General features: G+C 41.7%; 1 protein-coding gene and 1 long non-coding RNA gene across 6 annotated transcripts in view; one reads left to right on the forward strand and one right to left on the reverse strand.

Annotated features, from left to right (window-relative positions):
- Positions 1 to 3,214, forward strand: part of LOC116276437 — a 50,548-nt gene extending 47,334 nt beyond the window's left edge. The window contains exon 3 of the long non-coding RNA XR_004186002.1: positions 3,051 to 3,214. This is a non-coding gene — a long non-coding RNA (uncharacterized LOC116276437). The remainder of the gene's footprint in view (positions 1 to 3,050) is intronic.
- The window catches only part of CSMD1 (CUB and Sushi multiple domains 1), a 2,034,404-nt gene that overhangs the window by 60,438 nt on the left and 1,960,795 nt on the right, over positions 1 to 13,171 (reverse strand). For all 5 annotated transcript variants that reach the window (XM_031669914.1, XM_031669913.1, XM_031669915.1 and 2 more), the window contains 2 exons: positions 3,179 to 3,352; positions 1,240 to 1,413 (listed from right to left, as the gene is read on the reverse strand). In XM_031669914.1, the coding sequence (XP_031525774.1) occupies positions 1,240 to 1,413; positions 3,179 to 3,352 (348 nt within the window). The remainder of the gene's footprint in view (positions 1 to 1,239; positions 1,414 to 3,178; positions 3,353 to 13,171) is intronic.

Here is a 13,171-nt window from a genome sequence, read left to right on the forward strand (position 1 = left end):
CCTCCCAAAGTGCTGGGATTACAGGCGTGAGCCACCGCGCTCGGCCTCCATGTAATTATTAAAGGAAAAACAAACACAAATATAATGAAAGAAGAAGAAAAGTTGTAGTTCAGGTGACATCGGTAACCACGTTCCTCTCTTGGTTTTTATTTTTTGAGGGAGACCATGTTTGGATAAAATGAAAGCTCACCCGTGTGCATCTGGACTGACCAATGTCCCTGGGCTCTCTAAGGGGGGTGATTCCCTCGTCTGGTCAGGGGCTGGGCCTCAGCAGAGGCAGGGACACTGGCTTTACCTCCAACCCTGGTTTCCTTTGCATTTTGCCCTGTGGTCAATTGAGTGAACTGTGTTTTATTCATGTGTTGGTCAAATCCCAAACATTCTGATCCTGACAGCACTAGAATTTAGGGGAAAATAGAGCTAGGAGTCTTTGCTTAGCCTCTGAGTTTACACCAAGCCCTCCAAGTTAGACCTGAGCCAGAACTCTGCAGTTGAGTAGCCAACTTCTATACAACTTCTAATCATTTTTTAAATGACTTGGGTTCCCACTCTGCTATCAGCTTATTTGAAGATAGCTCCTGTGGGAGCCCTAAGGTAAGAGAGGTTCTCGTCAGAGAAAGAGACATTGATACGTTCCTGGCTTTAATTTCATCTTACTACCATAAAAAAAAACTTGCCCTTCACACACTAAAGTACAAGGCACCATCAGTAAGAGAGATGTTTAATGGAAAGTAATTGAAATGAAATCTTAAATGTTATGAGCTCAAACATCTACAAAGGCAAAAAAGACAGAACAGAATTTTCTTGGAAGCTCAGATTTAGCCCAGGTCTCTGTGACTATGTTTAAAGAAATGAATCAAAAAATAAGTAACTGAAAATTAAAAACAGTAAGAGCTTCGTAAAGACATTCATAAAATTAGAAGCATAACGGCCCTCCCAGTGCTAACTATCCAGGGTAGAAATAAACGTGTAAAGGAATGAATAAAAAGAGGAATGGAAGATGAGTTATCTTTAAAGGAGAGAATTCCAGATTTTCGTGATTGAACATCTGGCCACAGACAGGAGAAAGCCACGGAGAGCTTGGTGCTTACTCTCGGAAATGCTTTCACACCTGAATGGTGAGAGTTTGCAGAACTCTTTACACATCGCCCTGGATTCATGGAGACAGCCTCTTTGGTGTTACTGGGCAGCCTACAACACTCCCAGAGCAAAGGGCTCATTCCTGGATGCTTTTCCTACCTCGACACGTGGGCAGAGGGCTACTCCACTGGCCGTTGCTCCGACACTGGGCTCGAGACGCGCCCTGCAGCAAATAGCCCGTGTTACAGGTGAAATTCACGACGTCATTCAGGTTGAACTCGCTGCCATTAGTGAATCCGTGGGCAGGGTTTCCAGGGTGACCACATGTGATGGCTGTAGAGAGACAGGTCAACGCCATTGTTAAATATCGAACAGGTCATCACCTTCACTTGGGATCATTTACTAAAAAACATGCAGGCATGCTAACTGCATGGACTGAAGGTTTTCCACTAATCAGGCAGTTTACAGATGGCATTTATATTCGGAAGGGAATATTGGGAGCTAGAACCACAGGCTGACCCTACAGGCTTTTAATATAATTGTGGAAAATAACAAACACCTGCCAAATGCACTTTCTTCATCATCATAATTATTACTTCTCTCTTGAATCATGACAGAATACCAAATGCTTTAAAAATGAAGCAGTGAAAAACAAGAGATGCTAAAAATTCTTGTATTAATCATGAGTTTTGAATATTTTCTCCATACACACCAGCTGAGTTTGCGAAGCCCTCCTTTTGAGACAGTATGGGGATTTGTTTGATACTTTAAATTGTCCATGTATAAATTATTGCAATATCAATTTACACATCATGAAATTAGCAAAATAACTAAGCACACTCAGGTCCTATTTTGTTGAGAATCTCTGTCGTATGATCCTTTGAAATGCAGGGAACTGTCATTATGTCATGACCCAGATAACAGCAAGACAGATCAGGGAGAGATATCCATCATTCGCCCTTTCAAAAGAAACACACTACAGTCATAAAACTGGTGTTTTCTTCCCCATTTATCTTGTCAACAATGTTTTTTCCTCTAAGTAAAGCTTTAACCCTTGAACTTTGTACATTTTCACAGCACTGTTACATATAATCCTTGTCACTGTTTTATTAACATTTCTTTTGTCTAATTCAAAGGAAAATACACAATATTTTAGAAAAACAATTGGTTTAGGGGAAATTGGACAATAAAGTGAGAGTATATTACTCTAAAAATAGTCAATATTTATCTCTGAAGTTATGTAGTTCAACGTTGATCATTCATTACATGTAATTTTACGTCCTTCTTTTTTTTTTTTTTGTTTGGAAAACAGAGTCTTGCTCTGTCGCCCAGGCTGGGGGGCAGCGGCGCGATCTCTGCTCACTGCAACCTCCATCTCCAGGGTTTAAGCAGTTCTCCTGCCTCAGCCCCTCCTAGTAGCTGAGATTACAGGTGCTGCCACTATGCCAGGCTAATTTTTATATTTTTAGTACAAATGGGGTTTTGCCATATTGGCCAGGGTGGTGGTCTTGAACTCCTGACCTCAGGTGATCCACCCGCCTTGGCCTCCCAAAGTGCTGGGATTACAGTCGTGAGCCACTGTGCCTGGCCAGTTTTACCTCTTTCAAGTAAAAGAAAGAATGCTTAGAAAACTCCCTATATTCTTGACGAAACAATGACAAAAATACACGTAACATGGATGAGGCAGGGAGTGGCGCTGTTTCTAAGACTGCAAAGCTGCCCAGCAGACCCCAGACCCTGCACCTCCACCCTCCTGCAATCAGCTTTTCTCTCCACCCAGTTTATCCTGTGATAATATCAGGGAGGAGGAATCCATGACACTACTTAGCCAGGGACCCATTGAAAATGAATTAATAAGCAAATTAAATGTGGAGCCAGGAAAAGGAGTTTGAAGGAACGAAAATGGGAAGGAGATCCAAAGAAAGGAAAGCGTGCACATGACAGCTCTCCCGTTCTCTTTCTTCGTACAGGCAAAACCGAAAGTTTGCTGCTCTGTTTCACAGTGAAGATTAAACAGGTGTGTATTGTGACCTAATAACCAAAGACACTGTGGCAAAAGGAAGCATCTGATGAATTCATCCACAAAGAGTGCACTTACGGACACAGACAGGCGTTTGTCCAGACCACTTATGGTCTTGCAGGCATATCCTCACGGAAGTTCCCACCAGCCGGAAACCAGGATTGCACTGGTAAACCACAGTGTCTCTGTAACTGAAACCATCTCCACTAATGTGACCATTCACAATTGGGTCTGGGGAACCGCAGTGGCCAGCTAAAAGCATAAAACCAATTTTAAAATTTAGAGTGTTTGTCATTTATAAAAGTAGTACCTTCATAACTTACTTTTATTATCAAGTCAATAACAGTATTAAAGGCATAACTTATTGAAATCTTTCTCTTCACATATATATGCATACTTCTAAATAGTTTTTCTTCTTTTTATCATTTTTTTTCAGAAATCGTAGATAAAATAAGTAATATTTCTAATATGAAATGGTTTGTATTTTCCTAGTTGTGATTTTCCCATCTATTCATTTCACTTATTTTGCTTACCTGTATTCTGTTATTTACCTTGTTATACTATTTTCAAATCAAAGCAAAAAGTAAAGAAGGAATTCTTGGAATTAGCATGAACAGGGCTTCTTAACGTATTGATTATGGGTAGTTAGGAGATTGGTGAGGAGGGCTTCTAATCTGACACACTAGAAAATCAAAAATCAAATTACCTGTGAAATTCCAAGTGGAAAGAAAGGGATCAGAGAATAAGTTCAACTTGAATTACGACAATCTGAGTTACGAGTGAGCCGATGTCTGGGTAAAAATGGCCCAGAATCAGTTGAAAAGAGAAGTGTAGAGTTTGAGGGACAGATGTGCTGAAGTTAGTGTGGGCTTGGGAAAACAGGAGCATGCACAGCTGACGATTCAAACTAACAGGTGGCAGGACTTATCCAGGAGCACAGTGAAAGAACAGGAAGAAGGGCAAGATCGGGGCAGGCGTCTTTACTTAAGGGGAGACAGAATGTCCATGTAGACAGTAAAACAATTGACAAACATGGCATTGAAAGAGCTTTAGTAGCAGAGCTTCCACATGGAGAAGGATCCTCTGACATTATTCCACTCCCTCCCACCTTTTTTTTTTTTTTTTGAGACAGGGTCTTGCTTTGTCACCCAGGCTGGAATGCAGTGGCATCATCACGGCTCACTGCAGCCTCAAACTCTTGGGTTCAAGTCATCCTTTGGCTTGAGCCTCCTGAGGAGTTGGGACTACAGGTACGTGCCACCATACTCGAGTAGTTTATTATTATTATCAGCAGTACTAGTAGTAGTAGTAGTAGTAGTAGTAGTAGTAGTAGTAGTAGTAGTAGCAGCAGCAGTAGTAGTAGAGACGGGGTCTCATCATGTTGTTTAGGCTGGTCTTCAATCCCTGAGCTTAAGCAATCCTCCTGCCTCAGCCTCCCAAAGGGCTGACATGACAGGTGTGAACCACCACAACTAACCATTTTATTACCTTCTCTTCCGTCTCCTTCTGCCTCTTTACTGCTCTCACTTTTCCTTCTTTCCTCCAACTTCTTCTGTTCTCTCTCTCCCTTCCTCACATATATGGAAAGGGTATTCTTATTAAATCAACAAAATACAAAGGCTTTAGGGTAACTTACATGAACGGGACCTGTTACACCTGGGGTTTGGATTCGCAAGAAGAGGAAAACATTCGCTGTGAGTTCCTAAATAATCATCTTTGTCACTGTCCTATAGTTGCATCAACATTTATTTTGCTTAATTCACAGGAAAATAAAGAATAAATCAGACAAACAATTGGTTTAAGAGGAATTTTGCAATAAAGTGAGAGTACACCTATTCTCAAAGTAATAGTCAATATTTATCTTTGAAGTTATAGAAAGGAACTTATCATAGGGAAACAGCTACAGAAGCCTGGGGTCCATGCAGAATATCAAGGTGGAGATTTTCCCTGCCCACTTATTTCCCCAACAGGGAACACAGCCAATGATGCTCCACACAAGTTCCTGCACACCCAGATTTCAGAAATTGCAAAATTGTTGTCATACTCCTTTGGGATTAAGTATACCCTTCTAGGGAAATTTAAAATCATAATCTGTATTTCTGCTTAAGATAAAGTTTAGAAACATTGTGTTCTCCTATTTTGGAGAACAAATTTATTATTAGCAAGGTAACATTGCAGAGGAAAGAGAGAGAAGAGAATCTGATCTCTGCCTCAACTCGTAGAAGAGATTAGATCACAAAAAACCAGGCTAGATTTGGCTAATTTTAGTGCATTGGCAGGTATTCCAGTCAATCGGATCGATAAGTCAGTTCTGGGGATCTGTCCCAATCACTCCCACACATGAGACTTGATACAAGCAGAGAAGGTGGATGAGGGTGAATGTTGTCCATATTTTGAAGAGAGACCCCCTGAAGCCGCAAGTGTTACCAAAGGCACAGAGGACATTGGCTCTGAAGGTTCCCCCTTTCCAGACACTGTCCTTTGCATAACATGCTCTGTCGTGCATGGGGGAGATGGAGTCATCATTCCAATCCTAGAGACAGGGAGACGAGGACTGGTGAGAGCCAGAGGAGCCCATCAGCCCAGCACAAGAGATCCCAGCCATTTCTGAGGTGAGGCATAGAATAGCCAGTTTCTAGAAACACACAATAAAATGACACCAACAATTCCTTTTGGGATTAATTCTGAAGCCTGGAACTACTCCAAGAGGAGGGGACTTGGGACCAAAGGTAACAGCGATGTGAAGAGGGGTGCATTTTAATAGAGCCCGTCTCATTTTAGATAATCTGTTCAGGCCTCATTCTTGACTTAGAGACACATGACTCCTTTGAAGCCTTACTATTTTTCTAAACTGAGTTTTCATAAGTACATATAGTTTGAAGTTGCAGTCTTCTTTGGGAACCTGGCAAACAAGTACTTGTAATGGTCAAGGAAGCACCTGTGTACTCTAGAAATCAGGCAGGAAGCCTGACAGCCAGGATTGTAAATAAAGATTCCCAACAGCAACTCCTCTCTGACATATTGTCATTTCAGTTCTCTGAGGAATTGGCACCAAATGCCTAAAGAAAACAGAGGATGTCCTTCAAAAACATTGCATTTTACCTCTTTGCCTGATGAAAAAAAAAGTTACGTATCAGCAGGATTGCCTAGTATCTAAGCTGCTAATATGGAACAATTATTTCTTCAATGAGGCTTCCTATTTTGAAACAAGGAGGTAGCAATCTGGTTTTCACTTATTTTCACTGCCCAGCCATCAGTTAATTCTGTTTTAAAACATTCAAAATCTTAGACCAATTGTAGGTTATTACAACTAGAGGATAACCACACAATTTCACTCACAGAATACTATTTAACCCAAATCTCAATGATATCGTGTCAATATGTTGAGGAAGGGAAAATTGCATTAGGAGGAATTTGAACTTAATGAATTTTGAGCTCTATTTTAAATTTAAGATTCTATTAGTCTATGATAGTATTATTCTATATGCTTTGTATGTGAGTTACTTTTTATTTTAATATCCTTAATGTAGTCTTGGTTTTGAGTCATCTACACAAAACCTAGAAAGCCTCTCTCTCTTTCATCAGAATGAAATGTAATATGTTCATGCTTCTCTGCAGTGTCTCTAACACATTAGTCACTCACTGAGTACTTGTTTAAATGAATAGAAATAGAATAACCTCACCACTGGGCAGTCTCGCTCTGTTGCCCAGGTTGGAGTGCAGTGACATGATCTTGGCTCACTGCAAGCTCCACCTCCTGGGTTCATGCCATTCTCCTGCCTTAGCCTCCCAAGTAGCTGGGACTGCAGGTGCCCACCACCATGCCCAGCAGCTAATTTTTGTGTTTTTAGTAGAGACGGGGTTTCACCTTGTTAGCCAGGATGGTCTCGATCTCCTGACCTCGTGATCTTGGCCTCCCAAAGTGCTGGGATTACAGGCATGAGCCACTGTGCCCGGCCAAATTCATATGATTTTTAATCCAACGTATATAGATAGATAATGTAAATATATCCTCATGGAATTGCTGCATTTTCTTTTAGCTCAAGCATGAATTAACAATTCAATTACTACCACACTTTACGAATTTTACATTTTAATTCTTCATTTTCTCCATGCTGAGGACAGGTATGACTGTGGACGGGGTAATTCACCAACTGCTTAAAACTGTTGAGAGAACCAGTGACAAAACCAAGAATGCAATGGTCTGCTCCGGTGACTCCGTTTTCCGCACTATACTACAAAACATGTCATTGGAATAAGAATACTGTGGCCAGGCGCAGTGGCTCACACCTGTAATCCCAGCACTTTGAGGGGCTGAGGTAGGTGAATCACCTGAGGTCAGGAGTTCAAGACCAGCCTGGCCAACATAGTGAAAGCCCATCTCTACTAAAAATACAAAAATTAGCCAATCGAGGTGGCACATGCCTGTAGTCCCAGCTGCTTGGGAGGCTGAGGCAGAGGAATTGCTTGAACCTGGGAGGCGGAAGTTGCAGTGAGCTGAGATTGTACCACTGCATTCCAGCCTGGATGACAGAGCAAGACTGTCTCAAAAAATAATAAAAACAATAATAATAATAATACCATGAAACCTCAGAACCACTGAGGTGTTATATGTATGGACTCTGCAGTACACTGGGTGGGTCCTAGGAATCTCGACGTCTTTCCTGCGTTACAAAGAGTTTCCGTACCCTAAGCTTTGAAAATCACTAGTTTTTCAGTCTACTCTATTCTGTGTCTGACGAAAGTTTTGTTACTGTTTGTATTTATAAACTGCTATTATATTTTGGTTAAAATGTCTCAAATAGAAAAAAGGTGAGTTTTTTTTTTTAACAATCTTTCTCTAAAATTGGATTTGAAAGAAATAAAATCTACCAAACGTTTGAACAAAGCACAGAGACTGGTAGCAAGATGGATGGAATATTGAGTCCATTTTCATAGCAAAGAAATAGAGTATGTCGCAAACAAAATGTCAGGAAGAAGAGGCTCGAGAAGGAGGAAAGGCCCAGTTTCTTGATTGGTCAAGGTTTGCCTGCAAACTACATTTGTGCCACAGCACTCAGGAGGGCAGAAAGGGGCTGAATTCCCTCTGTGAGGTCAGTTTAGTCTGAGGTTCGTTAGGGACAGACACAGGGGAAACCACTCACTCCATTAACACCCACACAGTGTGGCCCACACTTAGACCAGGGGACGCCGCACACCTGCCGTTTACAGAGTTTAACACAGGAGAGCAGGGGCCTCCGCAAGGACAGCCTCTCAAAGCCTTTGTTTCTAGAGTTCCATCTCAATTCCACCGCACAGGTCTTTTAGTGTAAGTTACAAAAAACCTTGCTGAGAGAACAAAAGCTTGTTTTGTCTGTCTGTTTCCAGTAGAGTGAACATTCAGAAACTGGTTCTTTCAGAGCTCCAGCGTGCCCCCCCGGGTGACCTATGTTTTCTGGAATGCGGTTCTACCAAGCTGTGTTTTAGATGAGGAATCTTATTGGTGGACAGGATTTGGCTTTGTTAGCTATGCTATCCGCACTGTTTTTGCAGCACTTGCTTTTGATACTGAAAGGAGTCATGCGGTTTGCAACCTAAAACCACCACACTGATTGTTAGTGGTGACTTTCTGAGTGACTAACACAAGGTGGACCCTCGAAGATACCTGAGGTACTCGTTAGCAGATTTACCTTAACATCATAATACATGCAACGAGTGAACACCTCAAATGCAAGTACAGCAGGTGAGAGTCTCCGACAAGTACCTAGACCTGTGTGATTTTAGAAATGGGTTCCCTGATTTGGAAATGTAATAAAGTTCCACTGTTTCACTTCTCCTGCAGAAACCCGGTATACCAGTGGGAATGTGGCCACAATGTCTCCCATGACAGAGGATAGACCTGGAGCCCTGCATTCTTTGGGGAGGAATCAGATCCTTCCATTGGAACCGCAGGATCTCTCCCCTCTCACTAGGTCTCCCACATACACACTTTTTCCCCTAGAGGATCCTACTTGAAGGTCACCTCTTCAATGTGCAGGTCTGTAGCAGTACAAATACTAAATATTGGTCCGGGGATTAGAATGGAATCCATTTTCAGAAAATCTATAAGCCAAATATTCAACCTCAGTATTTGCTTTGTGATTATTGGTACTTATTGGTGAAAATAAAATGCATACAAATATCCCGTGCCTGTAGGAGAATACAATATGCTTTAGTCTATCCATTCTGTGCAATAACACGGTCTTTGGGCTAAAGTCAGAGTTATTTGGGAAGTAGATTCCAAAGCCAATTTGCAAACTTTTCTTGAGTATTAACAAATGGTCACAAAATGTCAGGTGGATCAGATTCACTTACAAGCAGGAAAAACTATTATTAGCAGTACACATCAACAGACACATTTAAGTCTCTAGATCTGCATATGCTAAAGAAACACATTTGGATATTGATAAATGAGGTGTTATTTTTTTTCCCCTCCAAGTGCAATTTCTAGGGGCAATGCTGACCGACTTAGCCCATGCATAGATGTGCATGGTATCACAGTGTGTGGAATTCGTTCAACATGGAGGTATTGGCCTTGCAGAGCCTACAGCACTCTGTACTGTTCGTGATAGCATCAAACACGGGCCCGAGTCCTCTGCCACAAATCCATTTGATCAAATCTCTGCTTCACACATCTTAGTGAATGACAGCTTTTTTAAACCTATTTGGTTTGAAGAAAACCTCAAACCAGGGCCATGTTTGGACTGTCTTTGGGGCTTTCAGTAATCTTCCATCTGTTCCTTGTCTCAATGTAGTTCCTGAATATACCACATTTCCACCTTCTTCCCTCATCGTCCTAAAGCTTCCTCCGCAGTTTTGCCTGCCGGTGTCACATGTAGTAGGCACATGTAGGCACGAATGTAGTCCCTCAAACCTCAGTCCAAATCCACCGTAGGTGCACATCTTCCACAAACCCCAAAGGAAGAGCTGCCCATTCATACAAGAGGCAAGGATCTCCCTTACTTCAGGTTTGTCCTACAATACGAGAGCCTACCTTTGGTGCTGCGTATTTACAACACCCAGCCTCCTAGTTTTCTACTGTGTTTTGTTTGGGATTTAGCAGATGGCATTCTAATTTTTCCTACCTATGCACTTCCCCTATTGGACTGTGAGTTCTGAGTGCAGCACCATGCTCTGTGCGTCGGGACTCAGCTCAAAGCCTGCTCTAGAGTGGGTGTCAGAGTTATCAGATCTTTTCCACCACCTTGTGGCCCTATCAGTCCAGGCTCTTGTGACCATGCGGCTGTCGAGAGTTCGACCCGACCCCAGTACCTGCTTGTTTCAGGCAAGTCTGACTTCCTTGGGCCTTATTCCACATCTATGCTGTTGACACCACGTTCGCAGCTCTTGCTTTCTGGAATGGCTTTACCCCACGCCTGCTTGCTGGAATTCCACCAAAATCAGGGTGGTTTCCCCCACATCTACTCTTCTATCAGCCTCTAGGTTGCTCCCACTCTCACCTGGATTTCTCAAGTACTTGGCCTATATCTCCCTTTTGCCATTATTTTATTCCCAACTTTTTTTTTTTTTTCTTTTTTTTTTTGTGAGACGAAATTTTGCTCTGTCACTCAGGCTGGAGTGCAATGGCATGATCTCGGCCCACTGCAACCTCCACCTCCCGGGTTCATGCGATTCTCCTCCCTCAGCCTCCCAAGTAGCTGGGATTACAGGTGCCCACCACTACGTCCAGCTAATGTTTTGTATTTTTAGTAGAGGTGGGGTTTTGCTATGTTGGCCAGGCTGGTCTCGAACTCCTGACCTCGTGATCCGCCCACCTCAGACTCCCACCTCACACTCCCACTCCACTTACAGGCGTGAGCCACAGTGCCCTACCTATTCTCAACTTTTTATTAATGCTACTTGGTATTTACCTTATTTATTACTTAGAGTATAGATTTCATAAAAGAAGAACCATATCTTATTAACCTCTGAATGCTGCACAATAGTTCTTGAGGAAAAGAAAAAATATCATTAAGTACTATTCAGAAATATGACAGAAAAACCCACAGCTGAGAATTTGCTATTTATTCCCTAGCCACTGACTGCATTTGGAAAATCTGAGGACTGGTATAGGGAGTTTTCCTGACTAACATACAGAACATATTTTACACTTAAGATGGTACGGCAAAGATGCGGGGGGTGGGGGGCAGGGGAGGCGGTGCTAATCTTTATGCTCTAATATTACCTTTCTGCTCTGATATAAGCATTATCATAACCAGTTGTTTTACTAAATATTTTATGTGGATCTTTCCAAAATACAAGGCAATTGAAGAATATATTTAAATTTGATTATCTAAGAACTATGAACAACTACAGTCTAAAAACAGTATTTTAAATCATGTCATCTAGCTATTTTAGCCATATAAATAACCATGATATTGTATTTATAGAACGATTCATCTCCTCATGGTTATAATAGTGCAGTAAATGCAAACTTATTTCAAACAATAGCAAAACAATCTAATAAAAAATGATAATGTCCTTTATGTGGGAAATAGCTCAATCTATCACTTATATCTTGAATACTAGAGATTGAAGAGGTAACACAGTGCAGAGAGGATAGATTCTTATGTGCTGAAACGTCTAAATGATGTAAATGTTTTCAAAATATGAATGTGGGATTCTGTGACAGGAAACCTAGACCACAAACTATAACCTCTTTCTAGTTTGTGTGTTCTCTGTTGGTTTAAGCAAACTACCACAGGGAAGATAAACAGGAGAAAATAATTAAGGGATCAAGTAGATTATAAACTTCCCAGGTGGATTAGCAGGTGCCTGAGAGAGTGAATACCAGGTCCACATTCTCAGTGCGTAATTCTGTGACCTGGGGAGAGGTGTAGCATTACACAGCACAGTTGGTAAATTAGAGCAGGTCCTTGGCAATTTACAGAACTCTGGGAGATCCGAGTAATAATGCAGGAGTGATCGTGTTGATGAAGGGTGGGCTAAATTTTATAATAGTGTATTCTGATGCACCTCTGCATTACTTTGCTCAAAATCTATTTACAATGATATTTACATGCACACTCCATATTCTCTCAAGGGTTCTTCTTAGAATCTAGACTAGGGACCTAAAACACAGCATGGATTGAGTTCTTGAATATTAGACATAGAAAATCATCTTTCCTTTCCTTAACTACAGCTCTCCTAGAGTTGACATTCTCAAGACTCAGTCTGTCAAAGCTCATCCATTCCCGTGCTTAGCCACTCCAGCTGCAATACTCAAAAAGGATTCCAGCATATTCTCCCATGTTGGAAGTCACTGGAAACAACTAGTATGCCAGAAGTATGAGTCATGTTGCACACGAAACTGAGGCACAATCTCAGGAAACAGTATTCTTTCTAGTAGCCCCAGAAATAAGCTACAAAATATCTGAGCCACAATTTGGAAAAAAAGAATGTTTTTGTTAAAAAATTTTGCACAAGGATGGAAAAGATAGTGGATCTAGGCTATACAGCCCAAAGGAATTTAATCTAAAGAACCAAAGTGGACCCTGCCTTTTGCATAAAGTTTTTGTTGCCTTGTTGGGAAGATCCACTTGTTTAAAAATACACAAATGAAGGGGGATGTGGGGATTTTTTACACTGATTCCAAAAGCTCTCTTTCTCTGTACACAGTGCCTGCTTGATATGGTTTGACTGTGTTCCCACCCAAATCTCACCTTAAATTGTAATAATCCCCAGTTGTCAAGGGTGGGGCCAGGAGGAGATAATTGAATCACGGGGGCGGGTGTTTCTCTTCTCATGGTAGTGAGTAAGTCTCGTGAGATCTGGTGGTTTTATAAAGGGAGTTCCCCTGCACAAGCTCTCTTGCCTGCCACCATGTAAGATGTGCCTTTGCTTCTCCTTTACCTTCCACCATGATTGTGAAGCCTCCCCAGCCAGGTGGAACTGTGAGTTCATTAAACCCCTTTCCTTTATACATTACCCAGTCTCAGGTATGTCTTTCTTAGCAGCGTGAGAACAGACAAATACACTGCTATTACAAACCCATGTGCAATTGGAAGTATGCACATGTGATGTCTGCTTCAACCTAGGCCTTGCCTTGGCAGA

Source organism: Papio anubis, chromosome 8, assembly GCF_008728515.1.
Source record: "Papio anubis isolate 15944 chromosome 8, Panubis1.0, whole genome shotgun sequence".
Taxonomy (NCBI): domain Eukaryota; kingdom Metazoa; phylum Chordata; class Mammalia; order Primates; family Cercopithecidae; genus Papio; species Papio anubis.